This window comes from Ovis canadensis, chromosome X (genome assembly GCF_042477335.2).
Source record: "Ovis canadensis isolate MfBH-ARS-UI-01 breed Bighorn chromosome X, ARS-UI_OviCan_v2, whole genome shotgun sequence".
In the NCBI taxonomy this organism is placed as follows: Eukaryota; Metazoa; Chordata; class Mammalia; order Artiodactyla; family Bovidae; genus Ovis; species Ovis canadensis.
The window spans coordinates 21627071-21652886 of NC_091727.1; the positions used below are offsets into that span (position 1 = coordinate 21627071).

Genomic DNA, 25816 nt, shown 5'->3' on the forward strand with positions numbered 1-25816 from the left:
AGGCCTCCTGGCCACCCACTTGTGGCAGGTCCTCTGGCGTCCTGACAGGATTCCCTGACCAGAGAGAATAGCCCACTCCCAGCAGGCACACCTTTTTTTAGTGTCGCCCTCATGTGGCCACTTTGAGGAACGACAGTGTCTACAGAACTGGAACTGGTATGGGATAGTATTTAACAGTATGTTAGCTGGCAGTGTATTATTATTATGAAAACGCTATTGCTTTCTTCCCCCACCCCCAGCTTTATTGCAGTATAATTGACAAGTAAAAATTGTATATATTTAAAATATACAACACGATGCTTTGCTATAGCTCTGAGTTGAGAGCTAAGCTGCATGTGTTACATGGGCACTTAGATTTTCAGTTCAGTTCAATCGCTCAGTCGTGTCCGACTCTTTGCAACCCCATGAATCACAGCACGCCAGGCCTCCCTGTCCATCACCATCTCCCGGAGTTACTCAAACTCACGTCCATCGAGTCAGTGATGCCATCCAGCCATCTCATCCTCTGTCGTCCCCTTCTCCTCCTGCCCCCAATCCCTCCCAGCATCAGAGTCTTTTCCAATGAGTCAACTCTTCGCATGAGATGGCCAAAGTATTGGAGTTTCAGCTTAAGCATCATTCCTTCCAAAGAAATCCCGGGGCTGATCTCCTTCAGAATGGACTGGTTGGATCTCCTTGCAGTTCAAGGGACTCTTAAGGTCTTCTCCAACACCACAGTTGAAAAACATCAATTCTTCGGCTCTCAGCTTTCTTCACAGTCCAACTCTCACATCCATACATGACCACTGGAAAAACCATAGCCTTGACTAGACGGACCTTTGTTGGCAAAGTAATGTCTCTGCTTTTCAATATGCTATCTAGGTTGGTCATAACTTCTTCCAAGGAGTACGTGTCTTTTTATTTCATGGCTGCAGTCACCATCTGCAGTGATTTTTGAGCCCCCCAAAATAAAGTCTGACACTGTTTCCACTGTTTCCCCATCTGTTTCCCATAGCTACTATTTATAATAATATGGGTTTTGTTTATATAATATGAATTATATCATTTGGAATAACTTATTGGGTGATAGAAAATTCTTTGAATTATCTATTTTTAAAGAAAATGTTTTACTAGGTACATGGAAAAGAATATATGTAGCATGCTAGAACACAGAAAGTTATAAAGTATACAAGAAAACATATAATAAAATAAATAATGTTTATGAACCCACCACACATCCAAGAACCAGAACATTCCTGATGCCATTGCATTTGTCTATGTTCCTCTCCATCCCTTTCTTTTTTTTAAGATTCATCCAGGTAACATGTGGCAGTATGACTTTCATTTTCACTGCTGTGTAACATTCCATTGTGTGACTGTACCCTAGATTACTTATCTGTTCTACAGAGCTATGAGTTTCCCTTTTCCTAGGTTTTCACTGTTCTAAACAGTGTTGCTCTGAATATTCTCATACATGTCCCCTGAAACAAGTGTTTCAAGTATATACTATGATTGGGTGGAATTACTGCGCAAATACTCAACTTTACCAGGTAACACCCAATGTTTCCACAGTGAGTGTTCCAAAGTACAGAGTGTTTTCACCAGTTCTCATTTTCATCACTTCTTGGCATTGGTAGACAGAATTTTCACCATTCTAGTGAATGTAATAGATCAGTTCTTATGCCAGAAAAAGCATTGAGATAGATTCCTCACCAATATTTCCACATTCACTTTCCAATGTCAGTGAATGCTTACTGCTCTTTGGGGGATTTAAGTATGCCTAATAATATTTTTGCCTCCTGGATTCATCCCTGTTCAACCTTTTTTTAAATTTTTTAATCTGGGAAGAGCTGATCTTATCAGAGGTTTACCGAAGAAGCAGCCATTTCAGGGTAACTGAGTGGTTTCATGAGGCTCAGGAGCAGAGGGGGTTTGGAATGGACAATGTGAAGCAGTATTTTAATTAAGAGATTCAAGCTGTTTCTATTTTCCTAATGACCAGTGCTTGCTCTCATTGTAAATTACATTCTCAGGCAAGATGACAAGGAGTCCTATGGGTAACTTTTTCTCTCTCTTCTCTTTCTTATTTTCTGGACTACAAATGAAGACAGGTGGAGTTCCTTCTTATACATTTCCCCACTGGGTTTCCTGGGATGCCCCCCCCCTCAACCCCCAACTGCCTTCTTTTTGCTCCACTGAAGAGTGGAAAATTGAGGTGATTTTCTAAAATGAATATCTTTATTGATTAGGGGCAGATTCTGACAGCATGTGGCCATCTGTTTAATTGGGTTTCACATCTATTTGTAGCTATACTTAGTAACGTGATTTATGAGAATTTCACTCAGTTCCCATTATCATTTTCTGATTTATGCCATTTAAGTCAACTTCTACATGTGGTAGAGACTTGAGCAGAAAATAGAAAACCTGTAGGGTTTTTCTTTATTTGTTTGTTTGATTTTACAAATCCATTCTTGTATGTGAAATCCTATGACTTGTGGTCATCTTTCAATCTTAGATTTTTGCAGGGTGTTTGTAGCTTCTTATTTTTCTACCCTTGTCAAGCTAGGTAGCAGTGTCTTCAGACACAGAGTGTAGTGTGAAATAATAATGACTTAAATCTGCTGTATGGGAAGTTATACTCAGGAGCTATTGCATAATTTAATTATATTTGAACTGATAAGGTGGTTAAACAGGAAGACAAGAAGCTGAGGTTGTTAGTGCCTAAACTTGTGCTTCCCTAACTCTGTGATAAATGTAGAGCTGGTCTTCCTGCTTTTAGTAAGGAGACCAAACTTTGATGAGAGACCTTGTATGCCACTGATTCAGTTGCATGACCTTGGGCAAGGTGTTTCTCCTTCCTGAGCCCTCTTGTCCTCATCTGCCATATGTTGAGGTTAGAGTTTTTTATAGGATTTAACAAGATCAATTTGAAAAGTGCCAGCATATCATCAGGGTCATGGTTTTGTATATCAAAACCCGGCATGCCCACCAGTAATGCCTGGGATAGCCAGTCAGTCACAGGATACACAGCATAATATGAAGCTTGGGGGAAGGGATATTTTGAACTTTTGTCCTCAGAAGATTTTATACATTAAAACAATATTTTGGTAAACTTCCATGATGGTCCAGTGGTTAAGACTCTGAGCTTCTACTGCAGGGGGCTTAGGTTCGATCCCCAGTTAGGGAACTAAGATCCCGCATGCCACATGGAGTGACCAAATAAATGTTCATAGCAGCTTTATTCATAATAGCAAAAATCCGGAAAGAACCTAATTTCCATCAACAGGAGAGCAGGTGGATGAATTGTGGTATATTCATACAACTGGATATTACACAGCAATGAAAAAGAACAAACTGCTTCATTCTACAGTGTGTGAGAATGCTGCTCACTTATAATGCCCAGTGAAACAATGCGTGGTTCCATTTATATGAAGTTCAGGGATAGGGAAATGAATTTGTGGTTGAAGTGATAGGATTAAAATAATGATGCTCTTTGTTTGGGGGGATATTGACTGAGATGGGGGCATGGAAACATCATCTTGATCTAGGAAGTGGTTGCACAGGTGATACTTTGGTAAAACCTCACTGTGTTCTATTATAATTTTTTTATATGCCATAGAATTTTGCCTTTACTTTATGTATATAATACCTCAACATAAATAGTAATACCTCCGTTCTCCCTTTAAAATGTTTAGAATAGCATATAGCACACATAGATATATGGGCTGATGACAGGTGACCTCAGACCAAGCTGCCAGAAGTGTAGATGAGGGATCACAAACATTTTCTGTAAAGGGCCAGATAGTAAATACTTTTGGCTTTGGAAGCCATATGATTTCTGTTGCAAATTCTCAACTTTGCCATTGCAGCCATGGACAATTCATAAACAAATGAGTGTGGCTGCGCTCCAGTGGAACTCTTTAGAGGGCTGCAGTTTGCCAGTCGGAGGTGGAGAGCACTGGGAGAGGACGGGATCCAGGGAACCTTGTAGCATGTTGCTACCTCAGGTTCCAAAGTATAATACTTAGGGTCCAGTCAGGCAGTGGTCCCGAGCCGTGGTGGGGAGCCACTCACATTTGGTTCTCATCTCCACTGATATGGACTGGTGTTTAGCAGAAGATTCACTTCATGTATTCCGTATCAAAGTGTATCTGTGTAGTGCCTCATTTCAGTATTAGTTTTTTATCTTAATAGGTCTCAAATCATATTAAGCGTTTATTTTAAGCAAATAAAATCTTGGTTTGAAAATAAGCGAGGCCTAAGGGCTAAAACCAATGATTTTATTATCTTATACGCCAGGGATTTAGTTGCCTCAGTTTAATCACAGATACTCTGCTAAAGAAGATAAGCCTTTGTCCAGAGGCTGGGCTTATAGTGGCATCAAACTGTAGAATTAATCCTGAAATCAAACATAGACTTGTTTTGCTGTTAAGGAAATAACTGTGTTTCAGACTGGTAGAATTTCTCATGCTTTGCTGACTGCCTGAAACCATAAAGTGGAAGCCAAGTTAGCAAATACTCACCTGCGGCCTCTACTGGACTTTAATGAAATTAAATCCCTGAATCCACTTGATGGTGTGTTTGAGGAGAATTTGAAAATAATCTGCCATAGTTTGGGAGCTCGAAGAAAGGAAACTCAAATGGCCACGTAATCCAGACTTCTTATTATGTAGAAGAGATCCTGACAGAGCAATTCTTAGTAATTTTTCTACTGATTCATGTCATGTTTATAGTGCCCCCCCCCCCCCCCCCCAGTGATTTTTACTTTCTGGTAGTCACACTCCTTTGTGGTCTATCCAGCACCGGATGAGGCTGACCTCTGTAACTAATAGGATACTGTAGAAAGGGCAGTGTGACTTCTGAGGCTAGGTCATAACAGACATATGACTTCTGCCTTGCTCTCTTGGATTGATCACCCGGGGGGAAGCCAGCAACCATGTCATGAGGGCCCTCAGGAAGCTGGTGGGGAGGTCCACATGTAAAGGACCCAGGGCCTCCTGCCCGTGACCAGCACCCTGTGCGCCTGCCATCTTGGAGGCTGGTCCTGTAGTCCAGCCAAGCCTTTGGATGATGGCGGCCCACACTGGTATCCTGACAGCAACCTCATGAGAGACCCTGAGACAGACCATCCAAATAAACTGTGTCTGAATTCCTGACCCAGAGAAACTGTGACACAGTAAATGTTTATTGTTTTAAGCCACTATTTGGGGGGAATGCTTTGTTAGAAAGCAAAAGATAAGTAATACAGACATTACAACTCCCCAGGTACTGAGTTAAGTGCTAGGTCTATATAATATTGTATGGTGTAGTAGTTAAGAGTGTGGGCTTGGATTCTGAATCCTGACTTGGCCACTGATAACTCGCGACCTTGAACAGGTTGCTTAACATCTTTAGGCATCAGTTTAATTATCTATAAAATGGAGATAATAGTAGTAACTATCCTGTAGGGTTGTGAAGATTAAAGGTGGTAATATATATAAAATGCTTGGAAGAGAAACTGGTTTGTAGTAGGTAATCAATAAATCTTAGCTGTTAAAGAGTTCTTGCTTTTGAGGCGTCGGGAGAGAGAGACTTGTGATCAGTCATTTATAAGAGATCATAGTGTGCAGCAGAAGGGTGTGCAGTGCATCCTGGTAGCCTCAGAGCAGTGGTAATTACCTAGGGGAGTGAAGGTTTGCTTCACAGTGAAAAAGGCATTTGAGTGGGCTTTGAAAGGAAAAGAAATCTGTAGGCAAAGGTGGTAGGTTGGGACATGCAGAAGTAGTGGCTGGTACAAAGACAACACACACAGAGGATGGCAAGGTGGTCACAATTGCTGGGGGACAGACTGCATGTGTTAGATGCGAGGAGAGAGGCATGATGGGAGATGAAATGTAGGAGAAGTAAATAAGGACCTTATAAGCCACATTGAGGAGCAAGCCATAGGGAACTGGTATAGCTTTCTTTCTGGAGAAGAAAATGGCACCCCACTCCAGTATTCTTGCCTGGAGAATTCCATAGAGAGGAGCCTGGCAGGCTACAGTCCATGGAGTTGCAAAGAGTCAGACACAACTGAAGTGACTTAGCACAGCACAGCACAGCACATCGTTTCTTTGGGAGGTGAGAAACGTCAGTCTCAGTTCCTTGGTCTTAGTCTCAAAGATCATGGCTTGAAGAGGGAAAAGACTGAGGCTCCTGAGGCCACTGAGGCCAGCTAGGGGTTGGGAAAGTGGTTCAAGAGAAGATTGGGGAGGGTGTAAACCTAGGTGGTGGCAGTTGTGAGAAGAATTAGGGAGTGGATAAGTTAAATCCCAAGATTGTTCTCAAATAATGGTGTAATAATAATACAAGTAGTTTCACAACTTTTCCACTGATGCTTTGAAAAGAAAGTGAAGTTGCTCAGGCGTGCCCGACTCTTTGCAACCCCATGGATAGTAGCCTGCACCAAACTCCTCCGTCCATTGGATTTTCAAGGCAAGAGTACTGGAGTGGGTTGCCATTTCCTTCTCCAGGGAATCTTCCCAACCCAGGGATCCAACCCAGGTCTCTCACATTGTAGACAGACGCTTTACCATCTGAGCCACCAGGGAAATCCAGGACTCCCATAAAATGGAGAGTATAATTGTTCTTTGCAGCTGCTCTTCACTGAGAACCACTAACGTGCCAAGCATTGTGCTGGGTACTTTACCGTGTGTTGTCTGTAGTCTTCACGGAAGGTCTCTAAACTTGGCATCGTGGGCCATTTTACAGAAGAAACTGAAGCTCAGGGAGGCCAAATCACATGTGAAAGAGCACACAGCTAGCGCAGCTGGGATAATAATGCAGCTTCTCTCTTTACAGACTTAATCTTCACCCTACACTGCTTGATGCTGGGTAAGAAATGTGAGAATTACATGAAATGGTACCTGTGAACACACTCAGACAAAGTTGCAAGCATGATATAATTGTATGTTAGAGTAATCATGCTATTCTGCCCTTTCCCATGTGGTGGGGGGTTGTTTCTGTTTGATATGGAAGCAAGATATTGTTGGATGTGGGGACAGCCAGGAGGTGAGGATTGGAAGGTCAGGTGGCTGTGCTAATATTGTGTCTTCAAGGGTGGGGCCTGGAGCAGCCGCTGATGAGTGCCGTCTGTGAGAATGAGCTGTTTGGTTATGCCCCGATCTTCTAACCATTGGATTCTGATGGGGGGTTATGGGTTATATATTTTGCTCTATTTCCCCCAAAATTGGAGAAGGAAATGGCAACCCACTCCAGTATTCTTGCCTGGAGAATCCCAGGGATGGGGGAGCCTGGTGGGCTACCGTCTATGGGGTCGCACAGAGTCGGACACGGCTGAAGCGACTTAGCAGCAGAAGCAGCATTTCCCCAAAATGTTTTTCTTCACAAAATTTACTGTGAAATTCAAAAACTTTTGTTAAGTGCATTGAGGTGAAGTCATGAGCAAATTGCAAATAGTTTGCAAAATGGTGTACGTGATGCACTTAGCAAGGTCATGGGACAAATGCTATGACTATTTTAAGACGTTCTTGTCCTGGTCTAGTCCAAGACTCTGGAGGTCCTAATACAGCCTCCTGTCTTGGAGCCTGACCAAGGAGGCAGCTGAAAATGACATTCTGGGCAGTGCCACCGAGGGACAAGGTGCCTTTACGTGGGGAGCCCTGTAGTCTCACGGCATCCCTAGAAATGGTGAGTACCAGGACCCATGCCCAGAGGGACATGTTTACCACCTGCCGTGTGCTTCTGAACATGCATGCATGGGGCAGGACACATGCTATTTCCAGCCAGAAGACTGGCAGCTTCGCTGTAGGCCACCAGCAGAAAGCACAGAACAGTTTTAAAAGTCGGTAGGGCATCCCTTGTGGCTCAGCTGGTAAAGAATCCGCCAGCAATGCAGGAGACTTGGGTTCGATCCCTGGGTTGGGAAGATCTCCTGGAGAAGGGAAAGGCTACCCACTCTAGTATTCTGGCCTAGAGAATTCCATGAACTCTATAGTCCATGGGGTCGCAAAGAGTCGGATGTAACTGAGCGACTCTCACTTTCTGACTCAAGAGGCAGGCTGTGAGCGGAACATGTTCTAGGAGTGACATGGATATGAGCCAGAGTGTGGAGAGCATCAGAAAGCTGGAAAAGAGCCATGGTGAGAGGAAACGGGAGTCAGAAATCGCCCTCATCTGTCACGATGGTCACAATCTCACTTGTCCTCCCATGAAGAAAAATTAGTTGTTTTTAACCCGTATTACAGAAGTATTTTATCTTTATTGTGCCAAATCTCAAAAAATTTAGATAAGCTAAAAATATTTTAAAGTGAATCGTAATTTAAAAATAGCTACATTTAATACCTTTGTTGAATCTCAGTATGTTTATCTACCATATTTATAAATTGAAATTAAACATGAGCTCATCCAATTACACTGTTCTTTTTCCCCACTGAAATTTGTAACAAATATTTTAGAAAATTTATTACGAATTCTTCTCAGTCACCATGCCTAGTATTCCACCTAATAAAAGCACCTTAATTTCTCTAATTTTCTACTGATAGACATTTAGGCTGTTCTACTACTGCAAACAACAACAACAGCAAAAACTACTGAGATGCATTTTGTGGCTAAGTCTTTGTCAAATATGAGAGTATTCTTTAGGGTAAATTCCCAGATGTGGAGAAATTGCGGAGTCAAATGGTATGCTCAATTTATGAAGTTTTAAAATACATGTTATCCTGCTTCTCTTAAGAAGAGTGGTACCAATTTATATCTTCATTAACAGTAGATGAGATGGTTTTCTTTTACTGAGTTAGGCATTGTGAAGATACTGCTGGAGGAGATGAATAAAGAGACTCAGTGTTTTTTTGCTTGTTTTGTCTAATTGATAAGGAGAAGATGTTAGTCACACCCAGGTATGGCTCAGTAACACCACACAGGCATTTGTTGAGGCATCTACTGTTCTCCCAGGCCTGGACTTAACATCACTATCCATAGTGTCAGTTTTGAATACCTAGGATAGCAATTGTGTGTGTGGAATGACCTGGTGGAACATGAGTAGAATCCGAGATACTGAGCTGCACTGTGGGAGGAAGTCTGTGTTTTCTCTGCCAAATGTTGAACTGGAGCAGTGGTTCTCAAAGCGTGGCCCCTAGATCAGCGGCATCAGCATCATTTGTAATAAACGGACCTTACCTAGTCCCATCCCTGACCTCCCAAATAAGAAACTCTGGCAATGGGCCCGGCAATATATGTTTTAAGAAGATTTTAACTATCAAACCTCTGCTGCATGCTGAAGTTTGAAAACTGCTGAGCTATAAAAATGGAGCAAATGCAAAAGAGGTCAGACTTGGGAGAGTAAAGGTAAGGAGGCTAACTTGTCCTGGTTTGCCTGGGACTGTCCCAGTTTCATCACTGAAAGCTCCACATCCTAGGAGCTCCTTCAGGCTTGGGCCAACAGCAATGGTTGGTCACCCTGGTAAATAAGAAGAGGATGTGTTTATTGCAGCCTGGAGGTAATTATGGCACAAAAAGAATAGAAAGGCCAAAAGAGAAGGTTTCAAGATGGAGGGCAGATTTTGGAAGCTGCTTTCTGCTTGTCAGTTCTAGGCTGATGGATATGGTGGCAGGAGGTTACCTGCAGGAAGCCAGCAGATGGCCAAGGCATCTTGCTGAATCCCTTGACATGAGTCACAGCTGTTAGAACTTGATATTTTCTGAAAAGGGGATGGTTGGCATTCACCAAACTACTGCAAGATGCCAAATTGAAAAAAAATCCACTATTAATCTTAGCAGTGATGACAATGAAATCCCTTTACAGCAAAAAATATAACCAAAAGTGCTTTGTAATTGCAGCAATTTCCATGTTCCTACTGATGGCCCCCTAGCTTCTAGAAGAATGGTATCTGGCTTATCTGATTATGAGAACTAATCCTGAATAAGATGTTACAGTCATTCTCTCTTAGAGTGAGAATTCAGCCTGGATTTTCCAAAGCACTTGCAATTAAAACTATTTTTGTCCTTTTGTAAAATCATAATTTATAAGCCATGTAAAGTTTCAGTTTTGAAAGAATAGTCTGTGAAATTATAATACAAATATCTAATCATATGTTACAAGTACTGGGTTGAGGAGCAATAAAGAGAGGAGAATGAGACAAGAGGGCTGATTTATATACATCAGTTAAGTTAAATATAAGCAGCTCCTTATTTTTCCTAAACTGAGATTTCTGTACTTGTTTGCATATTAGAATCACCCGGGGAGCTTTTATAAGCTCAGTATGCATCAGCATACTGACGTTTAGGGCTCCATCCCAGACATCGTGACCTGATGTGTCTGGGCCAGGGACATGGGTTTATTTTATAAAGCCTCCCCAAAGGATTCTAATATACAGTTGGGGTTGAGAATCCTTATTCTCACAGGGGAGGTCACAATTAGGACACACCAAAATAACTGGGGACCTGTTGAAAACTCTGACCCCCACTGATCTTACAAATCTTTTACCCATTAACCTATACATGTTTATAGGTAACCCCTTTCCACAACACACGTATGTATCTACTCCCATGTATCCAGTATTTCTCCACTGAATTTCAAGAATATTTCAATTAAACATACACTTTAGAGAGATTTGGTATCAATTCACCTTCCTCTTTAGATTTTACAAAATGGATTTTTTTTCTAGTTACATCCTTTTCCCTTTCCCTGGGTTGTAGTTTCTTTGAGGACGTTTGTAGGTTTTGGCTTTCTTCACTTAGTTTGATGATCCTTAGTTCTATCTATGTTCCTGAAAGTTGAATGGATGTATTCTTTTGTGTGTGTGTGGATTTCCCAGTTGCGCTGTGGTAAAGAATCTACCTGCCAGTGCAGGAGGTGCAAGAGACATGGGTTTCATCTCTGAATCAGGAAGATCCCCTGGAGGAGGAAATGGCACCCCACCTCAGTTTTCTTGCCTGGGAAATCCCATGGACAGAGAAGCCTAGTGGGCTATAGTCCATGGGGTCATAAAGAGTCATTCGCTTGCACACATACTAAAAATTGGAGGCCTCCCATCTTATTAAATCTGACCAAACATGGAAACAATAGGAAATGATGTGCCAGTCTGACTGTAGTTATTTTTAAAATAGTCACCATTTGTAAATGTTAATGTATTAAAAAACTTCACACCTAAAAATAACCAAACTTTGGAAGATAATGCTTTTAAAACACTTGCCACATAAAAACCTTTCTGAGCCATACACTTACAGATAGCAGATATGGAACTTAAAATTAATGTGGCAATTACATGAAAACATACAAAGAATGTAGGGAAAAGAGATTAAGTTCATTCAATATTGTTAGGACCAAAGGACTCTGATCTATATCAGTATTTTGTCTGATTTTCTCTTTGTAGCCTATGCTCTAACCACAAAAGGGAAAATATCCTACTTTCATTCTTTGGTGGTAGGGAGGGCTAAGAGGACATAGGGGTGATGGAATTGGCACAGAGCTGGGCAGGTCTTTTTATCTTGTCAATATTTGCTTTTTGATTGAGAGTTTATTGGAAAAAAAATATGCAAACCTCAAAACTACACTAGTTTGGCTATGAATATAAGGGAATAGAACCAATAGAGTCCCTAATCTAGGAGGTAAACAAAAACCAGGCTTTGAACAATGGAACATATCCCCATTCTGGTGTTGAATATGCAAACTTCAAGAAGTAGCATATCGAGAGTATTAATAATATTGTGTAATGTTTTAGACTTTGGCTAACCCCCACTTATAGGTAATTTTAATCCCCATCACTCTTAAGAGTTTCACAAAGTGCAGATTCCATTTACTCAACAAATATTTATTGAGTGCTTACCACATGCCAGGCATTGTTCCAACTCTGAAGATATTGCAGTGAAAGAATGGTAAAAGTAAATAAAAGCCCTTTTGTTACGAAGCTTGCATTCCAATTGGGGAAAGACAGACAATACTTTATAGACAATAAGTAAAATGTAGATACCATAGATGGTGGTATTATGATGAGATATAAACCATTGAGGGGGATAGGATAATACGTGGCTCCTTTAAAAAAGCACTAGGGAAATCTTTAGTGAGAAAGTGACATTTGAGTAAATATCTGAAGCAAGTTTTAAACATAGTAGTGGGAAATTCTAGATTGGGGTGAGAAAAAAAAGAGAGAAATTACTAATTTTTATTTTGATCTCTCTGCATAGTAGATTGGCCAGAAAAGTCCATTGGGTTTTTGCATAAAGCTCAATAGTTTGAATTTGCTATGCCTGAGGACATATGTTTGTTTTCTAGGGTCTAAGCTTTAGGACAACGGATAGCTTTAGGATAGCTTTAGTTTTTTCTCTATATTTACGTATAATAAAAAACCTAATTAATATGATTTTACACTAATAAAGTGAATACTAGAACCCAGAGACATTGAGGCTTTTGCCTTTTCCTGGAAAGATGTAGCTACAGTTAGGATATAACTGTGACTTTAAAGGCCAACGAGTTGAACCTGACCCAGTGAATGTGATCAGTTCTTTCACAGTTGTGTCCTAAACAAAAGTACTCTATGCCTTATACTGTCACTGTTTTGCTAAGACTGCAACTAGATTAGTCAGTATTCATCAAGAGAGTTATGAGAAACTGCAATAAAAATGGAAGGCTGACCAAGTAGAAAGCCTGAAAGCAGGCCTTATGATTTTCCTACCTGTAGATTTGAGAAAGAGAATTTTTTGCTACCAAATAATGAGGTTATTATAGCACGTGTGTTTGTGCATAGCTGTGTCCGACTCTTTGCGGCCCCATGGACAGTAGCCCACCAGGCTCCTCTGCTGATGAAATTTTCCAGGCAAGAATACTGGAAGTGGGTTGTCATTCCCTTCTCCAGGGGATCTTCCCAACCCAGGGATGGAATCCATGTCTCTTGTGTCTCCTGTGTTGGCAGGAGGATTCTTTACCACTAGCGCCACCTGGGAAGCCCATATAAATGCCAGTATTTTTTTTTTTTTTTGTCAGAATTTTAGTGTTTGAAATTATTTTACTGCAAGCTGTATTTTTGCTTGAAATAGAAATTTGCTGGTATTTACAAATGTTTGAGAAAAATACTGCCATGTAAGCTGAGTAGACTATAAACTGTTTTTGGGTAATCTTTGGAAGAATTTTCTGTAACACACATACATTTATTTCTTTTTAAAAAATTTCTTTCTTTTTGGCTGTGTTAGGTCTTCTTTGCTGCATGGGCTTTCCTCTAGTTGCAGTGAGTGGGGGCTACTCTCCAGTTGAGATGCGTGGCTTGTCTTGTTGTGGAGCACAGGACACGTGGGCTTAGTAGCTGTGGCTCCTGGGCTCTCGAGCACAGGCTCAATAGTTGTGGCCCATAGGCCTAGTTGCTCCAGGGCATGAGGAATCTTCCCAGATCAGGAACTGAACCTGTGTCTCTTGCATTGGCAGGTGAGTTCTTCACCACTGAGCCACGAGGGAAGCCCCACACATGTTTATGTCTAAAAGAGTTTATTTTAATTACAGATGATTACCTTTGATTAATCAATATTGAAAACATTACATTTATGTCCAAAGCCCCATTAACCACCCACCACCCCAAATCCCAATGATCTCTAAGAGATAAATGACTACTGTGACCACTCTGATATGTATTTTATAGACCTTTAGTGTGAATTTTCATACATATACACAAACTGATAAGAGGGTTACTTTAAATATATAAATGGCATTTATATGTCTGTATCTATGCCCTGACTTATGCCAGTAGCATTTCTTAGAGTTTCCCATGCTAGAAGATGGAGCTCTACCTCTTGACTCTTCCTTTGCTGCACAGCAGTCCCTAAAATGGTTATATCATCACGTCATTCCCCTCCTGTTGGGCATCTAGTTTGTTGCACGCTTTTCTCAGTTACGGCGATGCAGCAATAAACGTATTTAGTCATGACTCTGCAGTGCGTGTGAGCCAGGGATTGGGCAGTGGTTCTTGAAGTGTGGTTGCCCAAGCATCAGCCTCACAGGGGAACTTGTTAGAGATGCAAATTCCTAACCAGCTCTCTGGACCTACTGACTCAGAAACTCTAAGGGTGGAGCCCAGTAATCTGTATTTCAATAAGGTGATTCTGATGCATGGCCAAATTGGAGAACCACTGGCATGTAAAGGTTTAAGAGATGACTAAATTGCTTTCTAAAATGCTCACAACAATTTATACTCCCACTAACATGCTTCCTACACCCTGGCCAATATTACCTTTAAACTGATTAATTTTTGCCAGTCCAACAGTTAAATTTCTCTTTCCTCCCTCTCCCTCCCTCTCTCCTCTCGTGTTCATATATGTATGTGTATGTATGTGTACATACATATGCACACATACAAATTTACCTTGTAAGGAATGTCTTCCATAAATATACAGACAGAAAAAGAATCTTGAAAAGTGTGAAATAGGTGGCAAGGCAGTGCTCAAATGGGAAGAAGAGGAGATAAAATAAATATGCAAGAGAAGATAAGAAAAGCCTATTAAAAGGGAGAGAAAAAGAAAAAGAATCCCATTTCCATTTATTTAATTATTTTTCACTTCTCCCTTTGCTCAGTAGAACTCACTCACTTTATGAGATAAGATACTGAGTTGGCCCTGTTGAAATTTGATCTGTCACTCTTGCCAGTTGACATCTCCAAAAATGCAGCTTAAACTGTTAATCCATTCACTTCAGCTAAATGGTCCTAAGGGCATCAGATTCTTGTGTTGTTCAGTGTGGGGTTCCCTGGCCCTGACAAGCTGTGAAGATCCAGATAGATGATCAGGGGAGCATGATGGCTGAGGCTGGCGAGTCTGGGGCCTCTAACAGTGACAGTGGCAGAAAGGAGGCTCAGGCAGGTGTCAGATGCTTTCCTGTAAAGGGGTTGGCAGTGGACATAAATGCTGCCAGCTGGGCACCTTACCAAGCAAGAAAGCCATAATGATTAAATAATTAAATCACATTGGTCTATGATCATTGTTCTTATTAGCAAAGATCATTGCTTTTTGATGATATATGAGACAGAATTTTCATACAAACACTGTGATTTACATATATATGTGGTATATATTTGCATATATATATATGTGTATGTGTATATATATATATCTCCAAGTCAGAATGACTTACTAAAAGTAATCACCAAAAAGAGGATGGAATTTTGATGTAAAGATGCCAAGGATATTTAAGAAAATGTGGAAATTATGAAGATTAATTGACATCACCCCTCTAGAGTCAGATGCAATTTCCATTATGTGAAAGCAGCAGAAAGAGAGAAGACTCCAGGCTGGATCCATCTCCGTTGTGCAATAAGGTTTTTGTACCCTGATATTGCGAAATTGATGTTATTAAGAAAATATCAATAATATATATATGAATTGCACAAATTAATATTTCACTTCTAAATTAAGAACCTGCTTTCCTGCCCTCATGACTCATAATGTCCTATCTTGGAGGGGAGGTAGACAGGTTTTTGAGAGGAAAAGAAGGGAGAGAAAACCTTTGAACTCATGAAAGAGCTTTCAGTCTCTAGGAGCCTTGAGCAGTAGCCCTGTAACAGGCAGGGATGTTGCAGAAAGTATCTCTTTCTAATGTTTTTTTGTTACTATTCATTGCAATTCCTAGTTGTAATGACTTGTAAGTGCAGCTCCTAGGATCCACTCTAGGGTACAAAATTTATGGTGAGTTGCAGTGGCAAAGCACAGCAAGGCATTTCTCGCACTCATCTGTACCCTGGGCCAGCTACATAATTTGTGGGGCTCGGTACCAAATGAAGAAACAGGGACCTCCTTTTCAGAAAGCAGGAAAAAGTGCTGTCAAGGGGCTGCAATAGAAAGCTTTGGCTTTCGTCTCTCATTCTGTAGACTGGTCACAGTATTTTTTATCTGCTATTTAGTACTGTGAGTTGTAAGGAAAATTAAAAATTTAAGTCATCAGCATTATTTTACCATTCATCTTTATATTGTACAATGCCAAAACAAATGCAGATACAAGAACTTTTACTTGAGCTATGGAATCACCAGAATTATAGTTTGTATTTTCTAGCTTATACATGAGTATGTATTTTCTTCTTGTCAGGATGGTGGAACACTGCATAAAACTAATTCAGCAGGTTTTACTTCATTTTTTATTACATGTGCATTCTATCAACAGTCTCTACCTTTGGTATACTGATGAATAAGGAAGGGCTGAAAGGGAGAGACCAGGGGTAGTCCTATCTTTCCCTTTCCTTTTATGTCATCATTTTGGTGTATGTGGTTGCCTAATGCAGTGAAGTAACAGGAGTAAGATAGAATTGTTATCTATCTGATAAGATAGAATTCTTATTCACGTTCTTAGAATGCCACTGCTGCCTTTGGTGGTCAAGGCAAATTCTGGTTCCAGTTGAAAGAGCCCTCCTGTGGCTGTCAGAACCCCGGCCTATTCAGTCCTAGACGTAACATACTTAACTTGTGCTTGCTTTGAATCTTGCTGAATTCACACGTGTTGTGGGTCTACCAGAGTTCTGTGCTTCCAGGGAGCATCTTGTATGCTGTGTGCAAATAGAGTGTAATAGGAACTGTGGACCGAAATGTTGTGCATGGCTCCTTTACTCACAAATGTGCTTTATTGTCCCCTTGGTCTCCACTTCCAAAATCACATTCAAACATAAAGTTGTTAAGTGTTTCAGACAGTGACAACAGAGCGTTAAATCCAATGTGAGGTTCTTTTGCACGGGGCCCTGTGTGACTGCGCTGGTTGTGCACCCATGAAGCCAGCCCTTTCTGTGTCAGGGGAAGCTGCAAGACAGCTGGAAGACTCTTTCACGTGCTGTGTCTGAAGGAACCCCTCTCACAGCAGCCTGAACTACTGCCCATAATGTATCTACACAAAATGGTTTCCTTGAAACTGACGGAATGCACTGATTTCAAACTCAGTTGAATTAATATCTTAGAGGCAGTTGGATCTATTCAAGGGCTCCCAGCTCCATGAGGAGTACCTTTCTGATGGGCCTTTGAAACTCCAAGGCTAAAGCTACAGTCAGGTACTCATCATCAAATCAATCTCTATATCCCTTACAGTCATGTTTGTTTGTCTTTCTCTTAGGATTTCCAGCAGGAGAACTCCAGAAGCCTTTCTTTTGGGGAACAGAATATCCTCGGTAAGTAAACTAATAAGAGAAACCAGTTACTGACAGGGAAGGAAGAACAGGATATTTGGCAGAGCACAGAATATAAAGTAAAAAAACAAAACAAACAAACCAAAAGCAAAACCAAACAAAAGAAGGCATGGAACCCAGCATGGGTAGTCCCCATTCTCATCATGTTAGCCGTTTCCTGATGCTTGTTACCAGGGTGTATGATTGGATAAGAAAGCTAACCTGTACACAGGGAGCTTTCATTTGTTATGCATTTGTTTACTTATGTATTGATGCATACTGGAAATACATGAACCTTAAAGGACTGTTGGGATTTGAGTTTATGGTGATGGATTTAAACCCATTCCAAATGGAAGAAACGACGTGAAGAAAGGGAAGAAAATTGCTTTTAGAATAGCAAAGAGTCTAGTTTGGTGAGTCCAAGTGTTATTTGAAGGGAAATGGTAGAAAAGAAGTCTGGAAAAGGAGGTTGATGTTTGATATTGAAGTGCTCTGAATTCCAGTAAGGAGCCTGGACATTAGGCAATAGAAGATGCTGACATTTTTGAGCAAGTAGAGATAATGAAGTTTGTCTTTAGAAGCATAATCTGGGTAGCTATACAACAGGTCAGAAATGGACAGTGTCTGGAGTTAGGGATTTCACTTTAGAGGCCGTCAATACCAACCGACTGTAGACTCATATAATTCAGAATTTCCAGACATAGTGGGAATTCTAATAATCATTGTCAGTTATATCACCACTTTTATTATGTGCTTTTGCTTGCTCTGATGCTTTAATGCACGAAAAATGTCTTGATTTTAGTAGTCACTTATATTTTGGTTTGGATCAGTGACAATTTGAATATGATTCTGCAGGTTAAAAAGATATAGGATCACATACATATATAAATAAGAGAAATACAATGGCAATGTTGTTATTTGGGCTTTCCCAGAAGCAGATTCTGTAACAAGGATTCAAGTGCAAGTAGTTCTTCTCAGAGGCGACACCAGGAAATCCACCAGGGCAGTGAGGAAGTGGGACAGGGAAGGAAGGAAACCAATTAACTGTGTCAGATGAATTTTCTATGATGATCATAACGAGTTATCACAAATGAAGTGGCTTAAAACAGTGTAAATTTATTAGGTTACAGTTCTATAGGTCAGAACTCCAACCTGGGTCTCTCTGTGCTAAACACAAGATGTTGTTAGGGCAGCATTTCTTTCTGGAAGCTATAGGGAAGAGTCTGTTTCCTTGCCTTTTCTAGCTTCTGGAGGTGGCCTACATTCCTTGGCTCATGGCGCTCTTCCTCCATCTTCCAAACTAGCAAAGTTGCATTACTCTGACCATTCATTCATTCATAATCACATCTCATTCTGGCTCTCCTTATCTGCCTTCTGCTCCACTTAAAAACTTATTTATTTGTGGCTGCTCTGGCTCCGCGTTGCTTCAGGAGGGCTTTCTCTAGTGGCAGAGACCAGGAGCTGCTCTCTAGTTGTGGTGCACAGGCTTCTTGCTGTGGTGGCTTCTCTTGTTGTGGAGCACCGGCTCTAGGCGCACGGGCTTCAGCAGTTGTGGCACGTGGGCTTAGTTGCTCTGAAGCATGTGGGGATCTTCCTGGATCAGGGATCAAACCTATGTGCCCTGCATTGGCAGGTGGACTCTTAACCAGTGGACCACCAGGAAAATTCTCCTTGACTTTTTTTTTTTAAGCCAGTTATTACTGTGGGCAACTTGAATTCATTTCTGCTGGAAAATTGTACAATAAGCTTCAGCACAATTTCATCTCCGGGGCAAGGGAACTGGGGTATTTGTCTTCCAACTTACTTTCTACAACTGATTGAAGGCTGCCGCGGGGTGTTTTAACTCGCTGGCATTGCCCTGCATAAGCCTAGAGGGCTCTGGTGGCCAGAGAAAGCCCTCAGGCAACTAGTTTCAGGTGCTGGCAGCTGGAAGCTGTCAGATTGGTGTGCTTAAAAATGGTGAGTGCCCAGGGACAGGATCAGGCATCGATAAAGCCTACAATAGGGAAGCACTGTCATTAGCATAAATAAAATTGACCAGTTTGTATGGATAAAATCCATTCATATCATCCCAGGTTTCAGCCGCATAGTTTTCATCAGTTTAGTTCAGTTGCTCAGTCGTGTCCAACTTTTTGTGACCCCATGGACTGCAGCACGCCAGGCCTCCCTGTCCATCACCAACTCCCGGAGCTTGCTCAACCTCATGTCCATCGAGTCAGTGATGCCATTGAACCATCTCGTCCTCTGTCATTCCTTTCTCCTCCTGTCTTCAGTCTTTTCCAGCATCAGGATCTTTTCCAGTGAGTCAGTTCTTTGCATCAGGTGGCCAAAGTATTGGAGCTTCAGCTTCAGCATCAGTCCTTCCAATGAATATTCAGGACTGATTTCCTTTAGGATTGACTGATTTGATCTCCTTGCAGTTCAAAAGACTCTCAGTAGTCTTCCAGAGAAGGCAATGGCAGCCCACTCCAGTACTCTTGCCTGGACAATCCCATGGACGGAGGAACCTGGTAGGCTGCAGTCCATGTGGTCGCTAAGAGTCAGACATGACTGAGCAACTTCACTTTCACTTTTCACTTACATGCATTGGAGAAGGAAATGGCAACCCACTCCAGTGTTCTTGCCTGGAGAATCCCAGGGACGGGGGAGTCTGGTGGGCTGCTGTCTATGGGGTCGCACAGAGTCGGACACAACTGAAGCAACTTAGCAGCAGCAGCAGCAGCAACAATAGTCTTCTCCAACACTACAGTTCAAGAGCATCAGTTCTTCTGCACTCAGCTTGCTTTATGGTTCAACTCTCACAATCCATACGTGACTACTGGAAAAACCATAGTTTTGACTAGACAGACCTTTGTCGGCAGTTTTCATCAGTGTTCAGAGAGTTTTAATCAGTGTTCAGATATTTGTAATCAATTTTTTTGTATTGTTAAGATTAGAAATTTATATATATTTCCATAAAGTTAAAGACAGACTAAATATTTGCTAAGCTTGCTTCAAACTAAAGAGGGTCCTAGAATTTTTGATGTTGCTTATCATTAGCAGTTAAACTGACCTTCTGTTATTGTGGTTATATGGCTGGACACTTGGACATAGTCAGGTTGGAGTTTGAATTTATTGATCAGTGAATTTGTTTATCGTGTCAATGAGATGATTTTCTGATATAAAAGTCAAAATCATAGAAACTTAGGAAATGTTGATGTTCACCTGTATGCTGAGCTAGAGAGAGATTTTAATTTTTTTTCTATGGGTTCTATGTTTTGCATTGAAGCCATCCATCCTCTGTTAAGATACCCATTCAATAATTATTAAGCATCTTTTGGACATTTAGCATTAGAAATATGGTGATGCTGTTGAGATGGGAATCACAGTGTAGTGAGATGGGTTCCCATATATCCATCTCTTTTAAATGGATCTCCTCCAGATCCAATGAGTGGGTATTCTCTCTCCTCACACTGGTCAGCTTAGCCCCCTCATGGGTGTTGTGTCTAATTGTGGTGATATCAACAAGCTGAATTGTTTCCAGAGAAAAAAATCAGGATTTTACATGGCCTAGGACAGCATATTCCAAAGTGTGTGTCCTATGGAGTAATAATGGAGGTGAATATTCCTTCCCTTCCATTTCTTTTGGAGAATCATAGTACTTAGCAGCGTAGAAATTCCCAAGAAGTTCTGCAAGAAAAATCTATCTAAATGTGTTTAATTCAGAGTTCCTAATCTCACTTTTTTCTATGTTTTGGAAATCGCTGGCCTCGAATTCATGACTGACAAGAAAGAGTTGAAAGAACTTGAGAAGAGAGTATTTGAGGGATAACCTCGTAAGCATCTTCATGTTTTTGAAAGAAAGTTAGGATGGCAAAATTATTTAGTAAATTTAGGGAGGTCAGAGGGTATTCAGCTAGAACACCTGTACCACTCCACCATACCAATAGATAGGAGAGAGATTCTAGGTCAGCTTTAGGGAGCGCTGTTTTATCTAGAACTACTCAAAGAGAGAATGGGCCGCCTCAGAAGGGGATGAGCTCCTGGTTATTGGACACGCCTAAGAAGAGAACTCTTAGGACCATTTGAATGGGTGTTTTTGTAGAGGGAAACTATGCCTCTGCTAAGGAATTGAACTAGATGACCTTAAAGCTGCTTGTAACTCTGAGATTTTTATGAATTTCCACACCAGGCATAGAGTAGCCTTTGCTTGATGACAGAGTGAGATCACAGTTGCTTTGTTGTTGACAGCAAATTCTGTGCATATGTGAAACCCGTTGGGTGGTAAGAACAAAAGAGAAACTGAGTAGGTGGACAAATTGTCATCTTTTCCATTTTATTTTTGGAGGGCTAGATTTTCTCTGCAGGAGTCTTCTTGTTTCTGGCCAGCCAGTCGCATTTTAAAAGGCATACGAATTTATTTATTTTTATGACATGCTAATTTAAATAATGTCCATTGATAAAATGAAAGATGCAAATTTAGTGTTATGAAGCATTATCATTGTCAGGCTTAGTCATCTAAAATTACTTTTACTTTTTGTCTCTTGTCCAAAGGGTTGTGATTATGTAACTGAGAATTGAAACTTACAATGATTCAATCATTTTCTGAATTCTCTATTACCCTTTGTGAATAGGAAGCTCTTTGGAGCAGTCCCTCTTAAGGGACATTTATTGCAGAGCAGTTGCTATAAGCCCCCATGGTTCATCCCTTGAATTCATCCAGTCAACAGCATTGACTGAGGCGTGTAGAGGACTGAATACTATTCTTGGAGCTAAGAGGCCTAGAAAAACGAAATGTTACAGGCTGCATAGTGAGGGGTACTGCTGCAAAAATTAGCTCTGTGTAGAATTACAAGTTTGTCCCACCCTGCTCTCATAGCTCTGTGATTGAAATGCATCATTTTACTCTCACTTCTTTAATGAAGGTTTGCCATGATGGAAAAACAGTAGGAAAGCACTTTTTTTTCAAATGCAAATTACCTTGCCGGAAAGAAATAACAAAGGAAGGAATTGCCACCAAGGGGAAAAATTAAATCTTGCAGCACTTCCTTGGGTATAGTTGTGACAAGGAATTAGCATGTTAAGGATCATTATGTCCTGTAATAACATGTTGCTTCAAATTTCTTGTTCCTTCCACTTATAGGTCCTATCTAGTGCTGGGTAATTTTGATGTTGCATGTCAGGAATCAAGTGAAATATTTTTGTATAATTACAAATCTCAGGAAGAATCCTTATAACAAGGATTTAAAGTTGTCTATAATCCTCATGTGCACATTGAATGACTAAAATAAGTAACATATTGATCTGTCACTTGCAAGAAATGGTCAAGTTAATCAGTTAGTTAAATCATTGTTACTCATTTACTGTGTCCTAAATCCAGAGAATTTAGCAGCAATCAAGTAGATAAGGGTTTTGTCTTCAGAGAACTTTTAGTTGAAAGAGAAAATCTTAGACATATACATAGGGAAACCCCCTTACTGATTTCCTGATACATCATTTATGTGTTCTCTTTTAGTTACCTATTGCTATGTAACAAAGTGCCACCACTGTTAGCTCATGATTCTGCAGTTGGGGCAGTACTCCAGTCAAGACAGCTTATTTCTGCTCTGTATAGTATTGGCTGAGCAGCTCGACTGGGGCCATGGGATCTAAGATGACTTCACTCACATGTCTGGTGCCTTGGTTGGGCTGGCTCGAATGACTGGGCTTCTCTCGTCCATTAGATGTCTCTCAACGTTTGGCATCCCTCACTTGCTTCACTTGGCATCTCCAGCTCCTTACTCCAACTTCTTTACACTGCAACTGACTTCCAAGAGGCCACAAAAATGGAAGCTGTAAGGCCTCAGCCCAGAAGTCACACCTGGCCCCTTGCACTGAATTCTGGTGGCCACAGCAAGTCCCAAGGCCCATCCAGTTTCAAGGGGGAAGGAAATAGCTTATCTCTTGGTGGGAGGAGGGGCACACGCATTCAGGGTGTGTGGAATTGTCAGCGGTCGCCTTTGTAGGTGAACAGAAATACTCTAACACCTTTTCCAAATCAGGTTCAGGCTTCATAGTCTGCTGTCCACCTGTGAATTTGTCTGTCACAGAAGCAGAGGAATGTGACTGCCTTTGAAAGCAGGGTGATCCCTTTTAATCTCTGTTCTATTCCTGTTTTATGTCTACATTTGGGAAACAATTTAACTTCTAAGTCTATAGTGATTTTTCAACAGGTTCACAGATGAAAAATAAACAATATGTTTACTGACAGGATCTTTTCAAAACCTGCTACTGCTTTGGGTGTTTATAAATATAAACTGCAGTTAGAATGTGTATATACCCACAGAAGCCTCAGGGCTGAAAGGGACTTTAGAAACCATCACTTTCGTATCCCTGATTTCACTGGGTAGAAACTAAGGCTCATATATGCTCATAGTAACACCATTAGAAATTATAGTTTCTTTGTCTACTTCAATGACAAGGATGTGTTTACTTTTTTTATTACAGTTTTGTGGATGTGGTTAGTAGAAAACAGATTGTCTTGGCTTTTCATTGAAAAAAAAAAAGAATTATGCTCTGACATTCATGCTTATAATTTTAACTCATTTATATATTTATGCCATAGATCTCTGAGTTATGGTGCTATAGGAGTAATTGTTGGACATGAATTTACACATGGATTTGATAATAATGGTAAGTACCGATTCAGTGTATAAGCTGATGCTTTTATGGTCATGTTGATGATATGGATGTTAATTGTTGCTATTATCTTTGGAGAGTGGCATCATCTTAGACTGAAGATTATCCAAAGCAGTATAATTGCTGATTGAAAACTTCCCCCCATGTCTTGTTGTATTAGCTTGCAATAAATAAATAATTGTTCCTGTTGGAGATGGGGTAGAATTAAAGCAGACCTTGTAATTTCAGTGAAATTAGTTTTGCATTTAGATCTGAATTGCTGTAGCTGCCACAGTAGTTATAGGAATGACTTTATAGCTTCTCTTCCTTTCTTTATTCAGGATTTTGAGATGCTCTCCCCAGAGGTGTGAGCTCTGAAGATGATTCTACATGCTGCCGAGTCAGTTAGGATTCTTGAAACTTGGCTAACTGATTCCTTTACACTATTTCAAGATTTATGCAGTGTTTAATCTCTGTTTTCCTCCATGCTGTCATATATTCAGAATTTCTTTTAGAAAGGCTATGTTTTCCTGATAATGCATAATATAGAGTATGGTGTGTATCTTGATGACATATAAGCTAAAAGAGCAGAGTATTGCCCAAACTAAACAAACGATTGCCCTTTGAAAGTCATCATTTTAAATCAGAACTCCTTTCTCCTTTGGGCTTACCAGGTGGCTCAGTGTTAAAGAATCCACCTGCCAAGCAGGTGATTGATCCCTGGGTTGGGAAGATTGCCTGGAGAAGGAAATGGCAACCCACTCCAGTATTCTTGCCTGGAGAATCCCGTGGACAGAGTAAGCCTGGCACACAGTGATATACAGGGCAGACTCAGGAACTGCCTAGCCCCAGGCAACACTGTTTAGAGGGACCTCTTTCTTCCATATCTGTGAGATCTCCAACATCCTTTCCTGGATGTCTACCCCAGGGCCAGAGATCCTTTTGGTTCCTCTCCTTCTGGATAATTCTTTACACCCAGCAGCCTTTCCTTAATCACTGGAGGTTTTTTGCTCCCCTTGCCACCCCTCCCTGTTGAAGTGTAGCTGCCTGGGAGTCACCTGAATCCTCTGAGCTGCATTTGGGTTATCTGAGAGGAGAGTCTTAGCTAAGAAACAAAAGCCAGTAGTGGTCTCTTGGTTCTAGGCTCTTTTTTCCCTGGGAAACTTCAGTATAGTTCTCCTTCAGAATCTTCTGGCAGCCTTTTGGACAGAATCTAAAGATGGCATTTCATTCTGTAACCAATACTTAGAAGAGTGCATTGCACAGTAACTATTTAATGATCTCTTGGTTAGCAGGTCAAGGACAGTGACTTGGAGCTCTCCAGGGGTGGGGGGATTGGGGTGGTAGTGGCATGCAGCCTTGCTGAAGAGCTCTGGGTCATTTTCCTCAACACCTTTGCTTTGGGGACTTTCTTCTAAGCTCAGTGAGAAGTTCTCTGTGTAATTAAATTTAAACCAATAACAACCTTGAGTATAGGAGATATTCCAGATACACCCAGAGTTGTTGTTGTTGTTGTTGTTTTTGAGGGCTGCAGGGAAAATGAACAATGAACCTGTAGCAAAAAAGCATGTATAACTCATCTTTATTTCCATTGTATTTTGGAGATTTCCATTCTTGTTCCAAGTTCTCTTTTTAGAGCAACCTTCCTTGTCAGAGCAGGACAGATGGGCCTTCCGTCTACACTGATGGCTGTGGAATGATTCATAAGAGAGGTTTTATATGTCTCTTGGCTGCTGGCAACTTGGAGGAAACACGATCCTTTTAGCGCTGAGTCAGGGGCTGTGGTCTCAGGGTGTGAGTGACTCACCGAGGCTGTTCCTATGGATCATTTGGAATTTCACAAGCAGTGGTGCTTTGACTCCTTCCATGGGCTTTCTGAAGGCAGCCATTTCGTTTCATAATTTAGAGAATATTTGGGGTCAGCGCAGGTAGAAACAATCTGAGATTGGTCAAGAATGGTACATGCCATAAGTTGATAAACCTTAAAGTATCCTGGTTGCTTAGAAGTACAGAACTTCCTCAGACCTTTTTCTCTTCTCCTCACTTTTTACAATTAATTAACCTGTGACACTGGAGAGAAAGCAGGAAGTGCTTCCAGGAGTGGT

The 25816-nt window shown here is 41.0% G+C and overlaps 1 protein-coding gene across 4 annotated transcripts in view; it reads left to right on the plus strand.

Annotated features, from left to right (window-relative positions):
- The window catches only part of PHEX (phosphate regulating endopeptidase X-linked), a 209309-nt gene that overhangs the window by 164424 nt on the left and 19069 nt on the right, over positions 1-25816 (plus strand). For all 4 annotated transcript variants that reach the window (XM_070291452.1, XM_070291453.1, XM_070291454.1 and 1 more), the window contains 2 exons: positions 17024-17078; positions 23659-23726. In XM_070291452.1, the coding sequence (XP_070147553.1) occupies positions 17024-17078; positions 23659-23726 (123 nt within the window). The remainder of the gene's footprint in view (positions 1-17023; positions 17079-23658; positions 23727-25816) is intronic.